General features: G+C 36.9%; 1 protein-coding gene across 1 annotated transcript in view; it reads left to right on the plus strand.

Moving 5' to 3' along the window:
* The first annotated feature begins 2,164 nt into the window (after positions 1-2,164).
* Positions 2,165-26,054, plus strand: part of LOC123811849 (meiosis 1 associated protein) — a 60,364-nt gene continuing 36,474 nt past the window's right edge. The window contains exons 1-3 of the mRNA XM_045828351.1: positions 2,165-2,404; positions 14,618-14,803; positions 16,319-16,487. Coding sequence (XP_045684307.1) covers positions 2,165-2,404; positions 14,618-14,803; positions 16,319-16,487 — 595 coding nt within the window. The remainder of the gene's footprint in view (positions 2,405-14,617; positions 14,804-16,318; positions 16,488-26,054) is intronic.

The raw sequence follows: 26,054 nt of genomic DNA on the forward strand, positions 1-26,054 counted from the left end.
AAAATAATGAAGGAAAACTTCCCCAATCTGACAAAGGAAAGAGACTCCCAGGAAGTCCAGGAAGCTCAGAGAGTCCCAAAGAAGTTGGACACAAGGAAGCAAACACCAAGGCACACCATAATTACATTACCCAAGATTAAAAATAAGGAGAGAATCTTAAAAGCAGCAAGAGAAAATGAGAGTTACCTACAAAGGAGTTCCCATAATACTATGAGCTATTTCTCCAAAGAAACCTTACAGGTAAGAAGGGGCTGGAAAGAAGTATTCAAAGTCATGAAAGGCAAGGACCCCTACACCCAAGTTTAGTCTATCCAGCAAAGCTTTCATTTAGAATGGAAGGGCAGATAAAGTGCTTCCCAGATAAGGTAAAGTTAAAGGAGCTCGCCATCACCAAGCCCTCATTATCTGAAATGTTAAAGGGACTTATCTAAGAAATAGAAGAGGATCAAAAACTATGAACAATAAGATGACAATAAACACAACTATCAACAACTGAACGTCAGAAACAAAAACTAAGCAAACAACTAGAACAGGAACAGAATCACCGAAATGGAGATCACATGTAGGGCTATCATGGGGAGTGGGAGTGGAAGAATGGGGGAAAAAGGTACAGGGAATAAGAAGTATAATTGGTAGTCACAAAAGAGACAGGGGTAAGTTAAGAATAGTATAGGAAATGGATAAGCCAAAGGACTTATATGTATAGTCCATGGACATGAACTAAGAGGGGTGGGGAATGCTGGAGGAAGGGGGTGCAAGGAGGAGGAATAAAGGGAGAAAAATAGGACAACTGTAATAGTATAATCAATAAAATATACTTAAAAATAAAATAAAAATAAAAAGATTAAAAGATGTCATGTAATTAATATTAAAATTAGCAAATCTCTAAGAATAAAATTTAATAAAGTGTGAGGACACCTTTTGAGAAAGATAAAACTAAATTATTTTATATTTTCTATGTATATAATCATATCATCTCAATGAGTTTTATTTCATAATTCTTTTTATATATCACTCTTTTCAACTTATATTTTGTTTAGGATTTTCACATTTAAGTTCATGGATGAGATTATCCTATAATTTTTTTCTTATAATACTCTTATCTGATTTTTATATCAAAGGTTATGCTAACCTAGTAAAATTAATTGAGCAATGTTCCCTCTCCTATTCTCTGAAAGAAGTTGAGATTGAAATTCTTGGTCTTTGAGAGTTTGATGGAACTCATCAGAGGAATCATCTGACCCTGTCTTTTACTTTGTGGGAAGATATTTGACTACCAATTGTTTATTCAGTGGTTATAGAATATTTAGATTTTTGAATCTTCTTTTTGATTTAGTATTAGATATATAGATATATTTTTCTAGGAATTTGACCAATAAAGCTGAAGGCCAAAGCATGAAAGGTCTTGAATAGGTCTTGAAGGGGAAAACATGGTCATATTTTCATTTTTAAGAATTACTAGGTACCCCAAAAAATGTGCTAAGCTCTAATAAAGCTGGCAAAACAGGTGCTCCATCTTTGGGAAACTCACAATATAGTGGGAGAGGCAGTCATAGAAACAAATCACTATACAGCACAATAAATGCTAATAAAGTTTATGAGAGGAGATAGCTTACCCTGGGGCTGAAATTTGAGTTTTGTGTAACTTTTCTGATAGTTCTATCAGAATCTGTAAGCATTCTCAGTCTTATATTACAGGTACATATCAGATCCCTTGAGAGCTATTAAGATGGGATAGACTTCCAAAACATTCATCATTTTTAGATGTATAAATTAGTAGTTTTTCCTGCATTCACAAATGTTGGCATTCATTACATTCTATAATGCCAGATTGTTTTCATCCCCCTAAAAGAAAGACTTCATCCATTAGCAGTCATTCTTCATTTCCCTCTTCCCTCAACCTCTCACAACCATTAATTTACTTTCTGTCTGGTGGATTTGTCTGTTCTGGACATTGAACATAAATGGAATCATACACTTTTTAAAAAGGTGGGATAGCCTGCATTGGGGAGCTTGTGTTAGTACCTGGTGACTCCTTTCTAGACTTTCTGTTTCAATAGAGCATATAACTCAGTTTTACAAACACCATTGATTTCTCTTTCCTCCCTACAGGTGTGGAGAATATCCAGGTAGTGGCTGCAGTTCCACCTCTGGTCTGGCTACCATGTATCATGGGCGAATTACTGGTAAAGGGCCCCTGACTCCAGTGCAGATTTATCAGCAACCTCCGAGGCTTCTCATTGTGCATATTCCTCTACCATCCTGGGCTGACATCTGCTCCAACCTCTGTGAGGCTCTGCAGAACTTTTTCTCTGTAGCCTGCAGCTTAATGGGCCCCAGCCGAATGTCCCTCTTCAGTTTATACATGGTACAAAATCAGCATGAGTGCATCCTTCCATTTGTGGTAAGTATATTTATATTTGTTCATTTTTTTGCTCCAGAGACCTCATATCACAGCTATTATTACTTATAGCAATAATTATTCCTGTTCCCATACCCAATACCCCACAAGCAACACAGTGACAGCCAGATGTCATCCTGCACATAAGGGAAACCCCAAAATTATTAATATGGAAGTTAGCCCATGTATTTCCCCCTCCTGAGAGAAACCTTGGCATTTGCAGACCTCTGGAATATAAACAACTGACTCCTTTTGCACACACCCCTTTAAAATGCAAGCACAGGGAAACGAGTCTCTAAATTTCTGCAGAAGTCTCTGGCTATTCAAGTGAATAGCCAAGACTTGTCCTTTAACCCAGGTTCCAGATTTCTTTGCTCAGATAGCCCTAACTATGCAGAAACATGAAAATACATTCTTTACAGTTTCACACAGAAGGCAAAGGCTGGGCCAGGGGCAGTGCTTTTACAACACTCCCTCCCACATTGACAACTAACTCTCCTTCCTCTCAGACAAACCCAAATCATCACTTTATCCCCTATACAAAGTTTAGAATCACAGGGACCAGAAAGACTTCAGAGATTCTCATGCATCTCTTTCCTGAGACAGCGTACTGCTGGGATAATCAGAGAAGGCCTGCTGGAGATCCAGGACTTTCATTTTCACCTGGTGGAAACAAGACCTCCTTCCTCTAGTATCCAGGGAATTCATGTGAGAGCCTGGACTCCCACCCTCCTACCCAACATTAACAAGTTATCTCTTCCCCTGAGGTACTGTAGGAGGAGGCAGAGTGAAGGCCTTGTGGGGAGCACTAGTGAGGCACCTTTTTACTTCTAAGGCAGGGTGGTGTCAATAAAGGCCTACTAGAAAGGCAGGGCTTTTATGCCCACCTGACCATAATGAAGCTTCCCTATCCCCAGAGTGCCAGTTGGGGCCATGTGGAGAGACTAAACTCCCACCCCTACCCAGAAGTAATAAGGCACCCTCCCTTCTGGGTTGTAAAGAGAGATCAAGTAGGGTCACACCCCACCTGGCAATAACACTCTGGAAACCTCACTTTCCCCATTTGACACAGCATCAGAGGAAGGCTGCTAAAGCAGAAGATTTAAACAAGATGCAGTTTTATAACACCCCAAATGTCCAGAAAATAATTTTAAAAATCACTCATCTTATCAAAAACCAGTAAAATCTCAACTTGAATGAGAGCATAGCATACACCAGTCCTGAAATGACATGGATGTTAGAGTTATAAAAAAAAAAATTTAAAGCAACTATCATAAATGCTTTAACAAGCAGTTATCGACATTGATTGATGGTTTCTCTCTCACATCAATGTTTCTTTTCCTTTCTTTCTCCCTCCCTTTCCCTCTCTCTAAGAATAAATAAAATCTTTTTTAAAGAAATATATCCAACTCATTTTTTATTAAGATGCAAAAGCAGTCCAATGTAAAAAGGAGAGCCTTTTCAATAAATGGTGCTGGAGCAGTGGGACAGCCATGGAAAAAATAAACCTCAACCTAAGCCTCTTATTTAAAAATTAGCTCAAAATAGATCATAGTTTTCCATGTAAAACTAAAAGTTTTAGAAGAAAATATAAGAGAAAAGTTTCAGGACCTAGATATGACACCAAAGGCATAATCCATAAAAGAAAAAATTGACAAATTGAACTTCATCAAAATTAAAAACCTTTGCTATGTAAAAGACCTTGTCAAGAGGATAAAATGACAAGCTCCAGACTGGAAGAAAATATTTCCAAACCACAGATTTAACACACACACACACACACACACACACACAAATATAATTCAAAAGTGAGCAAAACACATGAAAAGAAATTTCACTGAATAGGATATACAGATGGCAAATGAGCACATGAGAGGTATCCAATATCACTGGCCATTAGGCAAATGCAAATTAAATGCATGATGAGATAGCACTACACACCTAATAAAACAGCTAAAATATAAAATAGTAAGAATACCAAATGCCGGCAAGGATGCAGAGAAACTGGATCTCTCATACATTGATGCTGGGAATGTGAACTGGCACAGCTATTTGGGAAAACAGTTTGTAATATTCTTAAAAATCTAAACATATACTTACTACATGACACAGCAATTGCACTTTGGGACATTTATCCCAGAGAGATTAAAATTTACATCTACACAAAAACACATAGTTAAATATTAACAATAGCTTTATTTGTAACAGCCAAAAACTTGAAACAACCTAAATGTCCCTTAATAGGTCAATGATTAAGCAAATTAGTATATCGATACCATAGAATACTACTCAACAATAAAAAGAAATGAACTATTGACACATACCACTTGGTAGAACCTCAAGAGCATTATCCTGAGTGGGGAAAAAAGCCAATCTCATATGGTCATGCACATCAATTCTATTTATATAACACTCCCAGAATGACAAAATTATAAAGATGGAGAACAGATCAATGGTTGCCAAGGGCTGGGGATGGTAAGGACTAATAGCATAGCACGAGGAAGAGCTTCTCAGTGATGTGATAATATGAAGCTATGCACACATTATACCAAGGTTTTGAAATTGTGCTCTAGTTATACAAGATGTAACCACTGGGAAAAGATGGGTAAAGTTCTCTATGAATAATTTTTGCTGTTTTATTTAAATCTATAGTTATTTCAAAATAAAAAGTTAAAGAAAAACAAAGGTGACTTTACACACTCACTAGAATGGCTTCAATTAAAAAGATAGACAATACTGACAGGCAATACCAAGTGTTGGTGAGAATGAGGAGAACCTATAACCCTAATTCATTGCTGATGGGAAGGTTAAATGATACAACCACTTTGGGAAATAGTTTGTCAATTTCTTAAAAAGCTAAATACATACTTTCTATATAACCCAACAATTCCACCCCCAAGAATCTACCTGACAGAAATGAAAACATGCATTCACACAAATAAATGTACATGAATATTCATGGCAGCATTATTAATAATAGCCCCAAACTGGAAACAACCAGAGTATCTATTAACTGGTGAATGGGTGAACAAAATGTATAACTGTCACTGTACATTATTCACAGATTATCTATTGTATGAGTATAGTGAAGACAGAGTGAAAGTGACACTGATGCTTATAATCATCTGGCAGATATATTCCTCTATTGTGCCATTTTTCTTGCACATGTCTGTCCCATGACCACATTTGGTTGTGATATCTGTCTTCTGTCAGGCAATAGGGGTAGGGAGAAGTAGAGAGTGATATGGAAGGACAAATGGAAGATAGCCAGCATAAAGAGGCTCTTTGAGAAATGAGTTCATTTTCCAAAGAAAGGTAAAAGGATTTTTTCCCCTCTTCAAGTGACTATGTTATATGCATCTGGCACTCCTCAGTACATCTGGCCCCTGATGAATCCCTTGACCCCTTAATTACTCTAGTAGGAGAGGCAGACCATTCTAGACTAAAAGCTTCTGACTGGTATCTCAGGAAAAATTGCAAGCCAAAAAAAATTTTTTTCTAAAAGAACAGTGAGTTCAAACCTGATTAAAACCCAAGAAAATCACTAGAACAATGCTACTACCTTACATATAGAATAATCAAATCTTTGAGGGAAAATGTTATTTTAAATCCACTGTCTCTGGCCTATATAAGTGTCTGACATTTTCTGTCTTCAGATTTAGCTCAAAATATAAATGGAGAAAAATAGCAGGTAAGAAAATTGCCCAAAATGAACACCTCAATATAACTTTCATATTTAATTTCTGAGTATAATCAAATAATCCTGAACTTTTAATAAGGAATCATAATTAAAATATTAGAATTCCTTTTATATCCCTTGTGACCTTAATATAAATAAATCTGACCAAAGTGATTAACCTCCTCTCAAAGCAGTTTCAGAACGATTCCCTTATTATGAGGAGTTTATCAATTTTTTTAATTGTTAATTTTTTGAATTATAGTTTACATTCAATATTATTTTTTATTAGTTTCAGGTATACAGCATAGTGGTTGGATAATCATATACTTTGCATAATGTTCCCCCCAGTATTTCCAGTACCACCTGGCAACATACATAGTTAACTTACCAATTCTTCTATCTTTGAATGAGAATGGAGACGTTATTTAAATCATATATGATCTACAATGTGATTTTAGGACTAATAGTGCTCTAATTTGGCTATCTTGTGGTCCAAGTTAGCCATTCTTAGGGCTATATTCCAGCAAGCAGAAAAGGAAAAAGAGAGAATGAAACTCGCGCATCCTTTTTAAAAACTCATCAAAAGTTGCTCCCATCAGCCCTGGTAGGTGGCTCAATTGGATGGATCATCCTCCTGTACAACAAAAGGTTGCAGGTTAGCTTCCCAGTCAGGGAGTGTAGGGGAGGCAACGAGGTGATGTTTCTCTCTCACATCGGTCTTTCTTTCTTTCTTTCTTTCTTTCTTTCTTTCTTTCTTTCTTTCTTTCTTTCTTTCTTTCTTTCTTTCTTTCTTTCTCTTTCTTTCTTTCTTTCTTTCTTTCATCTCTATCTCTGTCTCTCCCTTCCTCTCTCTCTAAAAATCAGTGAATATATGCTCAGATGAGGATTTTTTAAAAGTTGCTCCCATCACTTGGTTTACCATCATCCCACTGGCCAGAACTTAATCACACTGAAACTCCTAGGTGTATGAAAGAGACTTGGAAATACAGTCATTCCAGCTAGTCAGAGGGCCCATGTAAAAATTGATAGTTTTGGTACCTAGAGGAAAAGCGTAAGTATTGAAGGACAACTAGAAATCTCTGCCACCACAGTATAACCCCACAAGAAAAAAATAATGAGAGAAAAAAATCACAACAAAATTTTGAAAGCTATATACAAGTGAACAAGTGATAATTGAGTTAGCAGTTCCAAGAATGCTAAATCTTAAAACGGTAGAGGGGAAAGCCAAGGAATAAAGCAAATTATACCACCAAGTCCTCAAAAGGCTTTGGAGTTGGCAAGAGCAAGTACTTCTGGAGGAAAGAATGAAGGTTTAACTAAAAGTAAAAAGATATTGAACCTTTAGATCCTCTCTTCTACTCCAAAAGCAACAAATTTAAGCTTCCCTTTGGAAGGGCTATCTCAATATGCCCCACACCAATGCATCCCTAGAAATTTCACCAAGGTAGAAGGCCTCTTAATTTTAGTCAATTTTTTTCCTACCTTCTGTCACACAAATTTCTTACCAGTAAGTCTAGAGTAGTTGCCACTTCTTGCTCACTAGTTCTAATCAGCATGATGTCATTAATGTAATGGGCCAGAGTGATATCTTGTGGAAGGAAAAGGTGGTCAAGGTCCCTGTGAACTAAATTATGACATGGGGATGGAGAGTTGATATCTCCCTGAGGTAGGACAGTGAAAGTGTGTTGCTGGCCTTGGCAGCTACAAGCAAACTGCTTCTGTGGGACTTTTGTAAATAGGAATGGAGAAAAAGGCATTGGCAGATCAACAGAAGACATGTTAATTTGCTCAAGTAATGAAACCACATCTGGTACAGCAACTTCCATTGGAGTCATCACCTGGTTAAGCTTATGATAATCCACTGTCATTGTCCAAGACTCACCTGCCTTCTACACAGGCCAAATAGGCAAGTTGGATGGGGACGTGGTGAGAATTCCCTCCCTGCATCTTTCCAGTCCTTGATGGTGGCACTAATCTCTGCAGTGCCTCCAGAAATACAGAATTGCTATTGTTTACTATTTTCCTAAGTAGAGACAATTCTAATGGTTTCTACTTGGCCTTTCCCCCCATAATAGCCCTCACTCTACACGTGGGGAAACCATTGTTGGAAAATTCTGCTAGCTATTAAGTATGGCTGTTCCAAACATACATTCTAAAACTGAGGAAAACTGCCACAGGATGCATTTAGGGACCCAGTGGACCCACTGTGAGACAGACCTGAGCTAAAGCTCCATGGATCACTCGATATGCATAGGTCCCTACCTTGACTAGGCCACAGTGATGTTTGAGATCTCCTGGTATTAGTTTCAGTTCAGTGACAGTGTCCAGTAGACCCTAAAAGTTCTGATTATTTCCTTTGCCTCACTGTACAGGTACAGGTAACAGGTACCCTGGTAAAAGCCTGTAGGTCCCTTTGGGGAAGGATTAGAGAAAGATTAAAGGTATAAATTTTGGGAAAGGTGCTAGTGTCCTTCCTCAAGGGGATCCCACATCCCCTTTATTCAAGGGTTTCAGGGTTTGTAAATTGGCTCAAGTCTGGGAATGATTATGGGTCACTCAAATGTTTAGTTTTCTAGGTCCACAAAAATGTTCTAAAAAGGGGAGCTTCATGGTAAAACAGCCTTTTTTTATCTAGTTATGTAGCTGGAAATGTGTTCATTCAAAATGAATGACCTGTAAATCAAAAGCTTAATGTCAGGCAGTTAATTACAATCAAGAAAACTAATTGGCGGGCATGTACACTTCAGTCCCCCATCTCCTTGCTCCTTATAAGGGATAGCTTCTTGTAAGTGGTTGATTAGGAGTAAAATATCCACTGCAGATGTTTTATATATATCTCTATAACCATATCATGCCGTGGACTATCATTGCTCTCTTTAGTACTGGAATACACTTATTAGCATCTTTAAATCTAATCAGATTAGAGAGCCAATTCCAGAAAACCCAGAACTGATTCAGAAAACTCATGCTTAACATTCTCTTCCTCTGGAAACCACTCTCAGTGACAAAATTTGCTTTGGTCAGAGTTCTCCAGAGAAACAGAAGCAACAGGATGGAGTGTGTGTGTGTGTGTGTGTGTGTGTGTGTGTGTGTCTGTGTGTGTGTGTGAATTTATAAAATTTTATGGAGTTTTAAAAAATAAATATATATATATGTAAAAATATATGAAGATTTATGAAACATTATTAGGAATTGGTTCATGTGATAATGGAGTCTAAGTCTCATGATCTGCCATCTGCAAGCTGGAGACCCAAGAAAGCTGGTAGTGTGTGATTTCAGTACAAGTCTGAAAGCCTTTGGTTAAACCAAAGGACCGAAAGGTGCAAATCCCAGTTCTAGGGCAGGAGGAGACCAAAGTCCCAGCTCAAACAGGCAAGCAGGAAGAAAAGGGAGGGGCTTTCCTCCTTCCTCTGCCTTTTGTTCTATTCAGATCTTCAGCAGGGCGATGCCCATTCACACTGGGGACAAGAATCTACTGAATCCACTGATTCAAATGCTAATCTCATCTGGAAACATCCTCACCAACACTCCCGAAAATAATGTTTAATATGGGCATCCTGTGGCTCAGTCAAGTTGACACATAAAATTAGGCAACATTAGTTTAACCATTCTAAATTGAGAAGTTTTTTTCCTTGACATTTTGAAGATATCATTCTACTGCCTTCTTTGATAACAGTGTTGCTGTTAAAAAGTCTTCTGCCAGTCCTTCTTTCTCTTGATAAATAATATTTTTAATATCTGACTGATTTTAAGATTTTTTTGAGTTATTTTGTCTTTAGTGTGTCTAAATATGGATTTCTTTTTTATTTCTCCTACTTGGTGTTTGTTGTGCTTTATGAATCTAAGGGTTCGTGCCTTTCCATCATTTCTGAAAAATTCCCATCCATTACCTCTTTGAATATTGCTTCTTCTTCATTATCTCCAGCCCACACCTTTGAGACTCTAATTAGTTAAGTATTAGGTCTTCTTACTTTTTCTTCCATTTCTCCTAACATGTTTTTCATATTTTCCTCCTCTGTCTTTCCATGCCATGTTCTGTAGTATTTTTTTCAGCTTTATTTTCCAAGTTGATAATTCTTCAGTGGTGTTTAATCTATCAATTAACACATTCATTGAGTTTCTTATTTCAATTATTATAATTTATTTTCTAGAAATTCTATTTGGTAATTTTTTAAATATGTCTCATCCTTTTTGATAGTTCTTTTCTCTTTTGTTCATGGTTTCGATTCCCTCTTTTATTTCCTTAAACATCTTAAAGGTACTTAAATACATTTGATAATTCCAGTATCTGAAATGGTTGATGTTCTAATTCTGCTGTTTGTTTCTGCTAACTCTCACTCATGATGTTTATTTTCTCACTGATTTTGTAATTTTGTATTATGAGCATATGTTTAGTTGATTGTAATATGTGAGAATTCTGTGAGGCCTGAGTTTAGGCTGTAAAAGTCTAGAGAAAATTTGTGTTTACATGAGCCAGGTTCCCTGAGATGCTATCAATTCAGGACCACTTTAAGTAATGTTTTAAACTTAGGGTTTCTTAGACCTGCAGGTGAAGTCAAATCCCAAACCTACATGAAGGGAGGCATGTTGTTTCTAGTTCTCAGCAGTAATTTCTTTTTCATTTCTACTCAGAACTCACATTAGTCAACACATATCATTGTCATCACCCTATATCGCTGGATGGATTCTTTCTAGCCCACCTTTTCACTGATAAAGTAACCTTTCAAACAGTCTTAATTTTGAACCATGTTGCAGTTCCAACTCTTCTCCTTATGTTGGCTAAGGCCTTGTCTCCTGCTCCCTTGAAACACAAGGCCCTAGGTTCTCAAGATCAGCAAGTAAAGCCAAAACTTTTATATCTATTTAACACTGTGGTTTCCTGTTTCCTGCTGTCCCCCACTTGGGTACTTGAAGATTTCCCTTAATTTCCTATGAATGCAACTATGCATTTAAAAGATATTTGTGCCTTATCTAGTATGTATATTGTTAGGTGGCAGAAGAATATGTTTCAGATATCAACTTTATTTATTTGTAGATGCTTTTTACATACTAACAATATTAAGGTCATGATAATCATATATGTTGAAAATGTTTCCCCAGTTTGTTTTTTGTCCTTAATAAAGAGCTTATATTTTACTGAGATAGACAGACAGTAACTGGTCAATACACTTTGGAAAACGTCATTCTATTGTGGCTCTTATCCCTTTGTATTCTGAGGCTATTTATTTCACTTAGTTGTAAAGTTAATAGAAAGTTGAAATTATGGGCTTTTGTAGGTACCTAGTATATCATAAGCACCTAATAATAATTTTTTAATGAATGAGTGAATGAATCAATGTCCTTTACATGAATACTTTTTTTTAGGTTTTTTTGTTATTTTGTCAGTAGTAGAACAGGACCATTAAGTCAATACAAACCCCTTGTGTTTGATCAGTAATATCTTAAATGGTTTTAGAGTGTAATAGTGATGAAAATAATAACCACATCTAACACTGAGTGCATACTGTGTGTCATAAACTAATGTACTTAAGACATTCTTTAAGATAAGTATTTCCATTGTCCCTAATTTCTAGTTGAAGAAATTTAGGTTTAAGTACTTAGAGCCAATAAGAGGGAGAGCCAGGTGTGGAACTCAAGTCTATCTGGGTCTAAAGCCTGAGCTAAAACCTAGCTACTTCTTGACTAAAATGCCCACTACTTCTTAACAAGCATCCTCTACTCTTGTCAAGAACATTTTCTCATTCTCTCTAGCACATACTTACTCTCAACCCCTACACCATTGGTTACATTGAACTTTCTGCCTCCCTACCCACCAACACCACCCACACACACATACACACATAAAATACTGTATTTTTACAAATGTTACCCTTTCAATTCTCAGCCCAATCTCACCTCCTTTCCAACAACACTTACCTTTCTTTTTCTTAACTTCTAGCAGGGGTGTCCAACCTTTTGGTGTCTCTGGACCACACTAGAAGAAGAAGAGTTGTCTGGGCTACACATTAAATACACAAACACTAATGAAAACTGATGAGCAAAAAAAAAGGTTTTAAGTAAATTTACGATTTTGTGGTGGGCCACATTCATAGCCATCCTGAGCCACATGTAGCCCCTGGGTGGGACACACCTGGAAAGCATCTACGGTCTATGATGATCTCTTCAAACTGGGGTACACATAGCCTAGGACTACAAGAAGACTTCACAGAGTGCACAGCGATAGGTAATTTTAGAGAATTGATATGTAGATTCTCAATTTCCATGAGTATTCTTTTTAAAACTTCTTTGACTAATTATGCCTATGATGAGGTCATCAGGCTGCCTCTCCATTCTCACCAACCCTCTCACAATTACCCCCTTTCACTTCACAAAGAAAATCCCAAGTACAAAGAAAGAGGGGAGAGCTACATGTTTTTCCCCCATTATGAATCTTACTGTGATGAGTTGCCATGTGGTTTTAAAACTTCCAGGGGCATTAAACAAAGGAATAATTCAAAATGTTGGTATCAGTGTAAGAAAGTAAATGACTTGTTACTAGTTTTAGTCTTTTGCATACAGGTGGTTTCCAGTTTTAATAAACATGAAGAAAAAGCAAACTGAATAGCAAATGATAGGTCATTAAAATAATTTTTATTGGTAGATCTCTATATGACTTCTGGCATACAACTCAGAAAGAATTTGACATTTTGATTGGCATCTCATATTTATGAGGACAAGGTTTTCAGCATTATAACAATAAGAAATAGGAATAGAATTCATTCTGAAAGTGGCATTATCTGAGCAACAAGTAATGTATTTATTCATACATACCTGAACTACTTGAAAAAAGAACCCAGCATGTTCATGCCATTAAGAGATTCATTTTAAATTAAAGTTCATGCTTAATGCCAATTATTATATATCAAAACAAGTAATATATATTTTAACTGATTTATATATGAAAAATAATTCTAATAATAATTCAACCTAGGTCACTCCTTAGAGCCTATGGTCATAGGAAATTTAAAAATCTTACAATATGTAAATAGTTCTGATGCAGAGACCAGGCATCAAACCCACAACCTAGGCATGTGCCCTGACCGGGAATCCAACCAGCAACCTTTTGCTTGGCAGGACAATGCCCAACCAAGCCACACCAATCAGGGCTATAGTTCTATTTTTAAATATTCATATTTAAAATATGCTGGAAGTTACATTCTTAGCAGCTACTTACATTCTGAATTTTTAAATCTAGATGTCAATTTAAAATGTGTAAAGAAGTATATCATTCTTCAGATACATTTAGGTATACATGAAAAGAAATGCTTGAAGTCTGCTAGTCTCTACCTATCATCTCATTTGTTGTCATTTTCTAAGTAAGTTTCTTATCTTTCTATCTAGATTGCAAGTTCTCTTTGTGTACAAATTATGTCCTATTTCTTGTGTTTTTCACAAAGGCTCAGGGAAAGGATCATGTAAGCAAAGTCATCAGTTGTGGAACTGAGTGGGGCAGCATTGGCTTAAGTGATCTTTGTACCCTGGCAGTACTGGAACTCATGATCATGAATTTTATGTACACTTACAAATATTTCTTAGTTCTGCTCTTTGGTCAGGAAGGTTTCCTTATCCCAAAATATAATTTCTTCCCACCCACTTCAAACAGTGTCACAAATTTTCATTGAGAAAATTTGTTGAGAAACATATATTGAGAATGCATATGTCCTTAGGAGATATAACATTGATCTAAAATCAGATTATATTAGATTACTTCCTAATAGCAAGGTTTTATAAAGGAGGGTGAAGAGAACCACAAAGTGAACCTCTTGACTCCTTGAGCAGACTGCAGACTAAACCAATATTTACCAGGAAGTGATCCTGAGGAGCAGATCGGTAGGACCTTATCAGTTATGAACAACCACATCAAAATCCCAATTTCTAGGAAAACATCACTCTTGAATAGAGAAGCTCCCAATGCTTAGACTGAGAAATAAAGATAATGTTTAAGAATAACACTGCTAATCCTCCAATTTTTAGGCCACCCTAAAGTAAAACTAAGCAATCACAATTGGACCTTCCATTGGGTGACTGAATGATTTAAAACATTTCTTTTCCTGTTTCTGGTAACTCCACATAATCAAAGCCCTTGGGCTGCAAATTTTCTTTCTTCTGGTATGGGGAAGATTTGAATGCAGTGCCTGGAACATAGCAGGCATTCAGTTAATGTTGGTCAAATAAACAGATTTTTAGGAAGAGAAGGGACTCCTGAGGAGTAAATGGTAATGAAGTTAGACTCCCAATTAATCTGCATTTGGGTCACTAAAGATTTGTATCTTTTTTTTAAGATTTTATTTATTTGTTTTTAGAGAGGGAAGGGAGGGAGAAAGAGAGAGAGAGAAACATCAATGTGCGGTTGCTGGGGGCCATGACCTGCAACCCAGGCATATATGCCCTGACTGGGAATCAAACCTGCAACACTTTGGTTCGCAGCCCGTGCTCAATCCACTGAGCTATGCCAGCCAGGCTAAAGATTTGTATCTTTGATTCATTTTTCTCTGCAGCAAGTGAAAGGGAACTTTGCTAGGCTGCAGGCCTGCATCTCAGAACTCCGCATGTTACAGAGAGAAGGTTGTTTCCGACCACAAGGTACTTCCCTGCAACTGGCGGTAGAAAATGGGCTCCAACAGTTCAACCAGTACTGCAGACATGTCACCACAGGTGCCACTCTGGCCTACACTGCCCTGGAGGTAAGAGGCTGGCCTTAAGATCCTAAGCCATCTTCCCATTTCAGTCCATCTAGATGCTTCATTATTTATCGCTTATATTGTTCTATGTTTCATACACATTGAATGTAATTTTCTTTTTTTATTTCAACTTTATTGTATTTTTTCCATTACCATTTAGTCCCCTTATACTCCCTTTGAATGCAGTGTTCAAGACTAGATTTTCAGCCCCCTACAGGCAGGAAACATGGTCCCTTTTTCCTATCACCTGTGCAATACACAGTACACAGCTAGGCATAGAGAAGAGCTCTAAAAATTGGAACAAAAGTGAACTATAAGGGAGAACTGAAATCAAAATAAAATCTGAATATACCGTCTGCCTTTGGACTTTTGGAACTTGCAAAGCAATCATTTAACTGCCTAGATTGGTGTGTGTATTTATATATTCTCGGTACCTCTGAGAATTTACTATTGTTCTTGGGCCACTTATAAAGTATGATTGTCTAACTACCATGCTGTACACCTGAAACTAATGCAAAATAATATTGAATGTAAACTGTAACTGAAAAATAAATAAACAATAACAAAGAATCATCACATCTAATGAAGTCTGGTTCAATATCAGGTCAAATAAAAAAACTTGTGATTGTTTTTAATCAAATCTTGGCATCAAAATGAGTAACTTTTCTTGAGATTAGCAAATATGCAAGTGAAAAAATTTCTACAATTCTGGTGTCAAACTGAGGCAATCTTAAAATATAATGAGTCATGGCCGTACAGTCCATGGAGTGTGTGAGTGTGAGTTAAAGCACTTCCCATCTCTGGTAACCCTAGGCATCAAACTGAGTTTTAAAAAATAATTGTGCTTTCATCTGCATCTCTCGTCATCAATCAAAAATGTCTAAGTACAAAAAAGAATTGCCTCCCAGAGTTTCAAATTCAAGGCAAAAGTGCTGATAATACGAGTGTATTCATTCAGGTGGAACAAAATACTCAATTTTTTCACAAACACCTGAATATTCTTTTATATCAGATATATTGGTCAAGGGTGAGTACATTTTAGAGTTAAGAGATTGAAAGAAACAGCTCAGCTGGATCCAGGCCAAACAGGAAAGAAATCTCCGTGGAAGCACCACTGTGGAAAAGGAACATATAGGCTCTTTGCTATTCAGTACACATATAGCGAGTGGAATTTAAGGATCTGATTTTCTTTTTTCCCTCATAAAATCAAAGCATTTTGAGCAGGACAGATACTACCAGTGATTTAAGCAATCTGTAAAAACTAAAACACACGGATGGCTTCTCACTGGTCACTTCCTGAGGTAGGCTTACGCTGTTTGAAAGGGTCTTGTGATGATCCAAAATAACCTGTCAAATGAAATTTGATTTGTAGTTATTGTACAATTGAATCCTCTTCCGTGCCCTTACGACAATAGCCATTACCACTGGCTTCTCTGGTGTTAATCTTTAGACTAACCTATGTTCCTCACTCTGTATGCAAGGAAAGGCAGACACCCTGATTCTTGGATTTATTTCCAGATTACTATTCTGACTTCCCAGCCCGGAAAAGAATTGGTCAAACAATTGGAGGAAGGATTGAAAGACACAGACCTAGTCAAGGTCAGGAGACTTCAGGTGGTTGAGATCGTAAAGGAAACCCTAGGGTGTATGGACTCAGCATCCCCTGTTGAAGAGTCCAGCAGTGATGGTAAGAATTAAATGTAAAGGTAAAAAGAATGGTAAGAATTTTAATGAGTAGTGTTTTACAGGTCAGGAAGATTATTTCCCATGCTACTTTTATGTTCTTAAATGAGATGAAGTCAACAGATTTCACTGTGGGTCAGACAGATGTTTCTAGGTGTTAGCATTGAATTTTTAATCATATCTTTTATTTCAGAAACAATATATGTTAATGAAAAGCCTGAAATATTGTAAGTATGAAAAGTAAAAATCCCTTCCTCCTGTAACCACTTTTAAGAGATTCAGGCATCCCTCCCAATGTTACTTTAGGTAGACATTCATACAAACACATATGTGTCCCTCAATATCTGCAAGGTGTTGACTCCAAAACCCCCACAGATACCAAAAGCTGCACATGTGCAAGTCCCTTATATAAAGTAGTGTAGTATTTGCATGTAACCTATCCACCAGCACAATTTACATCATCTCTAGATTACTTATAATACCTAACACAATGTAAATGCTATGTGAATTGTTGCTATACTATATTGTTTAGAGAATAATGATCAAAAAGAAAAGTCTATACGTGTTTAGTACAGACACACTATCATAGGTCTGTAGGTCTTACTACATAAAACATCAGTAACAATGTAACTTTTTTTCAAATGTTTTCAATCCACTTGGTTGAATCCACTGATGCAGAACCCATGGATATGGAGGGTCAATGGTATTTAATATTTTAATGTGATTACCTATATAATATTCTATAACCTTCTCAGTTTTTAGTCAGCTCTCTGTGAGTATCTATAATGATCTGTCTCATTTTTTCCCGGCTACATGATTTTTCTTTTTTACTTTGTGGTTGGTTGGACTGTAATGTATTGGTTCAATCACTTATTAATGAACAATTTGTTTTCTTACATTTTGCTATTAACCAATGCTGTATGAACAGACTTTTATGCAGGGTTGGCTTCATGGGCTTATGACCAGCACAGTCACACAGGGCCCTGCACTCATAAAAGCTCTGTGCTTAGGACTCAATGCTCTTAGTTTGCTGTCGTGGCATTCTTAACAATTTTGATATTTGAATTTGTGTTTTGTAAGTGAAGTCTGATGGAACAATGAAGCCATGTGCCAGGGGGTTGGAGTTTTGGTTCACATACACCCTGTCTCCTGCATCCCTCCCACCTCCTCAGAATGCGTTCTCAGTCACCAGCTTCCCAGTCCTGGTATTTAACCTGTCTACCCTCAGCACGTAGCAACCACTGGCATCCAGGTCCCTGCCAATAAACCTTACATAAATTACCCATAACCCTATACTTCCTAGAAAAAAAATATCTTCCTACTGAGTCTTAAAGGACAAGTAGAATTATCCAAGCAGAAGAAGAGGAAAAGGGCACTCAAACAGGGGACCCAGAGGCATGAAAAAGCAAGATGAATCAAACTTTCAGAGACATACCTGTGGTTCCCTATGGCTGGAGGCACATCAGGTGGAGGGACAAGTGATGCTGTTAAGGTAGGCAAGGGTTAGATTAAGAAGGGCCAAATATGCCCTAAATCCATCCTAAGATTTAGCCCTTCATTCTAAGGCAATGGAAAATCATGAAGAGATTTTAGTCAGGAAGTCAGGTAGAGATTCCCAAATTATAGAATTTAAGAGGTTTTTAAACTCATTTTAACTTATCCAATAGTCAAGTTACATACAGTTCACCCTCCAGCAGTCCTTCCTGGCTATATTGACCTTCTCCAAGGTATACACATAGGCAGGAGCCCACTGTTCTGATACTATTGATCTCTTCCTGGTCCCACATGGATAATATATTCTGCCCTTCAGTCCCTAATCAGTCCAGGGGTTAGTAACTAGGGGTGAGTTTCCCATCAGATTCTGACACATGTGGGTCCTTCCAGCATCACGAGGCCACTGCCATTGTTCTGGTCAGGGAGGAAAGGTGAGCAACCAGCCTTAGCTGTGTGGTTTATGAGTTTCCCCTCCTGCACACACTCTGTTTTTCTCAAGTCAGCGTCCTCACTGTCTACCTTTCTTACTCTACATTCCTCCACTCACAGTAGCTTTTTCCTCTGAATTCATTCTTCCTTCCTCTGAGTTCCTTCCCGTATCTTCTTCCAGCCGAATACTCCCCATCCTTTGAGGCCTAATTCAGGTTTGTGACTGCAAAATTGATTCTTCGCTCCTTAGAACAACCACATACTTGTGGTCTGCACTGCACAACTTAGCATTTAATTACATACCATATAGAATTGTTTACCCCTGCTTTATAGTTTCATAATTTTGCCTTTTCACCTAAAAATATAAAATATGTTTCATTTGTTCTCTCTGCATTAAATGTGATCTCACCTATAAGTGGAAACTAGTGAACAAAACAAACAAATGAGCAAAATAGAACCAGAGGCCTGGAAACAAGGAACAGACTGACAGGGACCATGCGAGAATGGGGGGGACAGAGAAGGGAGGAAAGAAAGAGAAGGGCCTAGTTAAAGAACAAGTATAAATGCCCCATGGACATGGACAACAGGATGGGCATCGACTGTGGGAGTGGGGGTGTGGGCAGGGCAGGGGGAAAATTGGAACAACTGTAACAGAACAACAATTTAAAAAAACAAACTCTAAGTACCTTGAGATTAGAAATTTGTCTTACTCATTTTTGTGTCCCAGTGTATAGCATATACTAGATTATCAGTAGACACTTGTTGAATGAATTGATGGCAATGACACCTGTGGAAGCTGTTCTCAGTCTGCCCAGCATCCCCTGCACCCAGTCCCTAGTAACACCTCCACCTTCCTGGTCAGAGTAGGCCACAACTCATCCACCATTTATAGCCCTTCCCAGTGCGTTCTCAAAAGGAATCTGTGAGCAAGAAGCTCTTTTTCTTTTTGGCCATGAACAGATCAGGCATGGACTCTGCCCTTTTCTCCCTTCAGTGACTGTGCCCAGAAAGAACTTGCTATATCTCTAAGGCGCAGAGTTCAGAGTACTCTAAGGCCACCCAATGCCTTCATTTAGAATTGTTAGTGACTAGGGCTGTATGAAAAAGCTTTTAAATGCAGGAAAGCAGCCTTCTACCTTTGTGTCACCGCAGATCGTTTTCCAGTAACTTCCTATTTGCATATAAATAATATATCATCCCATAAATTGCTTGTAATTCCTCTTTGTGGGTTAAGTGTACATATGATTTATGGCTTGAAATCTTCTACTTCGCCCATACTTTCTCATAATTAATTTCTTTAGGGCCATGAGGGTGGTTGTGCACCCTGGCCTGGTGGCTCACTTGGGTGGAGCACCATCCCATACACCAAAAGGTTGCAGGATCCATCTTCAGTCAGGGAGCATACCTAGGTTTCAGGTTCAATCCCCAGTTTGAGCACATATGTGAGGCAACTGATCAATGTTTCTCTCTCACATCAATGTTTCTTTCCCTCTACCTAAAATCAATTTTTTAATCTCTTTATTCTGTTATGTTTTGTTTCATCTTGGTGTCCTTATCAAGAGACTAGCAACATTAGCTTCTCTCATTCCCAGAAGGATACATACTCCAGAATTAGGTTGCCTAAGTCTAAATTTCAGTTCTATCACATACTATCTATATGACTTTGGGCAAGATACTTAGCCTGTCTAACCTTAGTGATCAATTCCTACCCCATACAGTTGTGGTGGGGATTAAATGAGATCATGTACATTAATTACTTAGTACATAAAAAGTTCTCAGTAACAGTTAGCTGTTGTTATTATTAACATTTTTTTTAAGTATTTGGCCCTGGCCAGTGATTGAAGCATTGTGCCGTACACCAGCAGTTTGAGGGTTCAATTCCCAGTCAGGGCCCATACTTAGGTTGTGGGTTTGATCCTCAGTCAGGGCACATATGAGAGGCAACCAATCAATGTTTCTCTCTTACATCTATGCTTCTCTCTCTCCCTCCCTCTCTCTCTAAAATCAGTAAATGTATTTTTAAATTTAAAAATAATTTAAAATGTTTTTGTATATAGATGGTTTAATATTTCTGAAAAAAAATTTAATGGGTAGATCCCAAGTGGACTGTGAGCTACCTGAAGATGTGACTATGTCTTAAATATCTTTGTATCACCAGCATATATCACTCTGTCTGGCCCATAATACACTCTCAATAAATGTTGAATAAATAAGTGAATGGGAAAAAATCAAAATATTTGGGAGAGGTCATGGTCAACCTGTCTGACACCAATTCAGATAGTTTCGGACATATCCCAATCACCCATAGCTTCCCTTCATAGTCCATGAACATCATGAATTGATTCAAATACTCCTTGAATTTATTTACATATAATTTTTAAAACTCTGATAATCATGATCATCAATTAAATAAAAATTGTCTGTACTCTACTTTTCAAAGAAAGAAACATGTTGCAAGGAAGTGTTGATATTGCAGATTAGTTTAAAATGTAACTATAAGGTCCCGGCCAGGTTGGTCAATTGGTTAAAGCATCGTCCCAATACGCAAAGATTACAGGTTCAATCCTTGGTCAGGCACATACAGGAAGCAACCAATGAATGCATAAATAAGTGGAACAACAAAAATTATGTTTCTCTTTCTCCCTTTCCCTTCCCTTCTCTCTCTCTCAAATCAAATTTTTTTAAAAGTAACTATGAGACTATGTCCTTTGATAGGTCTAAAGTCTGTCTTCTTTAGTACAGCCCTGTACAGTGAGAACTAATCATTACAAAGATGACTTGGAGACTCTAAAAGATCCAGAATTATAACAGAAAAAGTGAACTTAGAAATTAAGGATGTCAACTCACATTTTAGAAAGTTGTTTAATAAGATCTAAAATGAAAATGTTAACTTTAAATCACATTTGTATCAGTTAGGGTTTTCTATAAATTTTCAGCCTCTATAGCCTGTTATATGTTTTCTTCTAACTGTATGTTAAACAGCACCTTTGTCTGTTCCTGCTTGGTCTAACTTGTTCATTTTTTTCTTTACTTTAAAATTTAGCTGAAAGAACCTGCCTAGTGCTCTTTTTTCTCATTAGTTTAATTTGTTATTACAAGCTATACAAATTTAAACATTACAGGAATATAATGTAAACAGTTTGAAATGATCCAAAATTCTACCCTCCAGAGATAAACACCATCAGCAGTATAGGACATTCTCCTGAATTGCTTTCCCTACATATGCATGGATGTGGACATGCATGTAACATGATTATTGTTATTGATATTACCTACTTTTACGAAAATGGAATTATACAGTACTCACTGCACTGTATTTTTGGTTTTTATTTAACTGTTTATCCAATATTTTTTCCATATTGGCACATAGAGATCTAACCCATCCTTTATAACAGCTTTGAGATATTCCAATGTGTAAATTCTTCACCATTTATTTAACCATCCAGTTGGATTTTACATTTTACTGAAGAACAGTGTAACCTTGAACAAGTTGTTTAAACTATTTATTCCACAATTTTCTCATTTATAAAATAGGGTGAATAACAGTAGCTACTTCATAGAGATTTTTTTAAAGATTTTATTTATTTATTTTTAGAGAGGGGGAAGGGAGGGAGAAAGAGAGGGAGAGAAGCAACAATGTGTGGTTGCCTCTCTTGCACCCCCTACTGGGACCTGGCCCACAATCCAGGCATGTGCCCTAACTGAGAATTGAACCAGTGACCCCTTAGTTCTCAGGCCAGTACTCAGTCCACTGAGCCACACCAGCCAGGGCACTTCGTAGGGTTTTTATGAGGATTAAATACAACTTGCATGTAAAGCACCTAGAACAGTTCTTGGACATGTGAGTAGTAAGTAAATGTTATCTGTTGATATTAGTAGTAGTAGTAGTAGTAGTACCTTTTTACATATGTGTTTTTACCAAGAAAATATCAGGCTCTAGTAATTTTTTATTGAAAAGAAAATCTGACCATAAAATAATCTTTTAATAAAAATCATTCATAATCCCACTACCCCATTACACTGATTTTATTCTTGTACATTGTCTCTCAGTTCTCCACAATCATGTTTAGGTTGCATAATTATAATTCATGTATGTAATTTTTTGTTTTTATTTAACATAACAATTTTCTATAGTTTTTGTTATTTATCTATTTTGTTTCTTTTTTGTACTTAAATGAGGACTAGGAAGTATTGGTCTAAGACATAAAAATATGTGCATATATACCTCTCACAAGAAAAGCTGGATGCCTTCTCTATCTTTCTATGCCCTCTTTACATATAAGCCAACCCTACACAATAAGGCAAATCCTTAATGCTGGATCCTGATTGTAAGTCTGGGATCTAGAGGAGGCTGCCCATTCCAGCAGCCAAAGTTAACCCCATAGAAGAGCCATCAATCAAGGGAAAAATGCTGCTAGTTGGTTTCATTTTAAGTAGTTTCTGAGCCCCAAGGAAAAGATGTGTGAAATAAAAAACACAGTCTCAACATACTCTAGTATCTGTGTATAGATCATAATAATAACAACATTTTATTGCTCACTTACTTTTCAAATACTTTCCATTCTAGATAGTTTCCACATATTTTGTTATTTACTCTTCATGTATCTAGGTGAAGAAAGCAAGGCATAATGTCTTGTCCAAATTAAATTTCCCAAGGTTTCTCAATTAAGAGATAGAACAGAGATTCAAATCTAAGCTGCCTGGCTCCAAAGCTCATACACTCTACACTGCTTCAGTTGAAAAGAGCAACAGAGATAACCAACAATTCGAAAGTCGGTTCTTTGAAAAAAACTGATAAATAGATAATCCTTTGGTAAATGCAATGAAGGAAAAAAAAGAAAGAAGGCACAAGAAACTATGTTCAGGTTGGGAAGGGGGAACATAAGTACAGATGGAATTAGGAATTCAAACATTTAGACAAAAATAGGTACATTCCTTTAAAAGATAAGAAATTTGACTCAGAAATAAAAAATCTGCATTGTTCCCATAATATAGCAAACCTAGATGGTTTTACAGTCAAGTTCTATTAAACTTCCAAGAAGTACGTCACTCCAATCTTATACAAACTGTTTTGGAAATTAAAAAATAAGAAGAAAACACTTTCCAAGTAGAAAGCCAGGCAAGGATAATGTAAGAAAAGAAAATTGCAGGCCAATCCACTCATAAAAATTGATAAAACAATCTTAAATTATCCAGTCATATGTAGAAAGAGAATACAGTGCTAAGTAGGATTTACCCCAGGAATGCAAAGTAATTTGGGAATAGAAATGTATAAATATAATTAATAACATTAACAGATTAAGAGGTAAAAAACAAGTTGTCTTATTGATTGAAAATACAATAACATTCATTCACTATTTAAGAGAAAAACTCTTAGCAAACTAGGAATAGAAAGTAACTCCCTTAACTTGGCAAAGTGTGTTTACAAAAATCTACAGTAAATACAATTCTTAATGGTGAAGTATAAAAAATATTGCCTTCAAAAAATCAGGGATAAGCCCTGGCTGGTGTGGCTCAGTGGTTGAGTGCCAGCCTGTGAATCAAAGGATCGCTGGTTCAATTCCCAGTCAGGGCACAGGTCCCCCTTAGGGGGTGCACAAGAGGCAATGACACATTGATGCTTCTTTCCCTCTCTCCCCTCCCCTCTCTAAAAAATAAATAAATGAGAAAGAAGAGTAAAGTAGGAGGGATCACAATACCTGACACTAAACTCTATTACAAGGCTACTGTAATCAAAACAGCCTGATACTGGCATAAAAACAGGCACATAGACCAATGGAACAGAACAGAGAGCCCAGAAATAAGCCCAAGTCTCTATGGTCAATTAATATTTGACAAAGGAGGCAGCAACATAAAATGGAGTAAAAATAGCCTCTTCAACAAATGGTGTTGGGAGAACTGGACAGCCACGTGCAAAAAAAAGAAACTTGAGCACCAACTTACACCACATACAAAAATAAATTCAAGGTGGATAAAAGACTTAAATATAAAACATGACACCATTAAAGTCCTAGAGGAGAACGTAAGTAGGAAAATCTCAGATATTTCACGAAGAAACTTTTTTGCTGACGTGTCCCCTAGAGCAAGGGACATAAAGGAAAGAATAAACAAATGGGACCTCATCAAAATTAAAGCTTCTGCACAGCTAAAGAAAACAGTATCAAAATTAAAAGAGAACCAACTGTATGGGAAAACATATTTGCCAATGACACCTCAGACAAGGGTTTAATCTCCAAAATATATAGAGAACTTACACAACTGCACTCTAAGAAGACAAGGAATCCAATTAGAAAGTGGGCAAAGGACTTGAACAGACACTTCTCCAAGGAGGACATACAGAAAATCCAAAGACACATGAAACGATGTTCAATATCGCTAGCTATCAGAGAGATGCAAAGTAAAACCACAATGAGATACCACTTCACACCAGACAGAATGGCCATCATAAACAAAGCAACAAACAACAAGTGTTGGAGAGGTTGTGGAGAAAAGGGGACCCTAGTGCACTGCTGGTGGGACTGCAGACTGGTACAACCACTATGGAAAGCAGTATGGAACTTCCTCAGAAAACTAAAAATGGATCTGCCTTTTGACCCTGAAATTCCACTGCTGGGACTCTATCCTAAGAATACTAAAACACCAATTCAAAAGAACCTATGCATCCCAATGTTCATAGCAGCACAATTTACAATAGCTAGATGCTGGAAGCAACCAAGATGCCCATCAGTAAATGAATGGATCAAAAAACTATGGTACATTTACACAATGGAATTCTATGTAGCAGAAAGAAAGAAGGAGCTCCTACCCTTTGCAACAACGTGGATGGAGCTGGAAAACATTATGCTTAGCGAAACAAGCCAGGCAGTGAAAGACAAATACCATATGATCTCACCTTTAACAGGAACCTAAATAACAAAACAAAGAAACAAGCAAAATATAACCAAAGACACTGAAATAGAGGACAGGCTGATGGTGACCAGAGGGGAGAGAAGAGGGAATTTAAGGGGACAGTGGGAAGGGTTCACAGGAACAAACTTAAAGGACACATGGTCATAGACTAAGGGGAGGGTGGTAATGGGAGGGAAGTGGGGAGGGTGGGAGAGGGGACTGGATTGGGAGTAAAAAGGAGAAAACTGTATTTGAACAATGATTAAAAAATAATAATAAAATAAAATAAAATAAAATAAATAAATAAATAAACCATCTTTTTAAAAATCAGGAATAAGATATGGATGCCTCATCACCATTGTCATTCAACATAGTTGTCCTAGTCTAGTAAGATTTTTTTTAAATAATAAAAGGTATAAAGATTGTAAAGGAACAAAACTAACTTATTTGAAACTTATTTGATTGACTGCATTAATAACTAAAAGATCCTATGGAAAAATTATTACAACTAGTAAGAGTTTAACAAGGTAGCTTGATATAAGATCGATATTTAAAAATCAATAGCATTTCTATAATTAGAAACAAACTCTGAAAAACTTTAAAGAAATACCTTTTACAATAGTAAAAAATTAGAAATAAATCTTAACAAAAGAGGTATAGAACACTTATTGGGAAATTGATGCATGTTAAGGAAGACATCATTGTTAGTGAAGCAGTTTAATGGATATAAATAATATATATATATGGTTAAGATATATAT

Source organism: Phyllostomus hastatus, unplaced genomic scaffold (genome assembly GCF_019186645.2).
Source record: "Phyllostomus hastatus isolate PE091 unplaced genomic scaffold, TTU_PhHast_1.1 phas_scaffold_78, whole genome shotgun sequence".
NCBI classification, from domain to species: domain Eukaryota; kingdom Metazoa; phylum Chordata; class Mammalia; order Chiroptera; family Phyllostomidae; genus Phyllostomus; species Phyllostomus hastatus.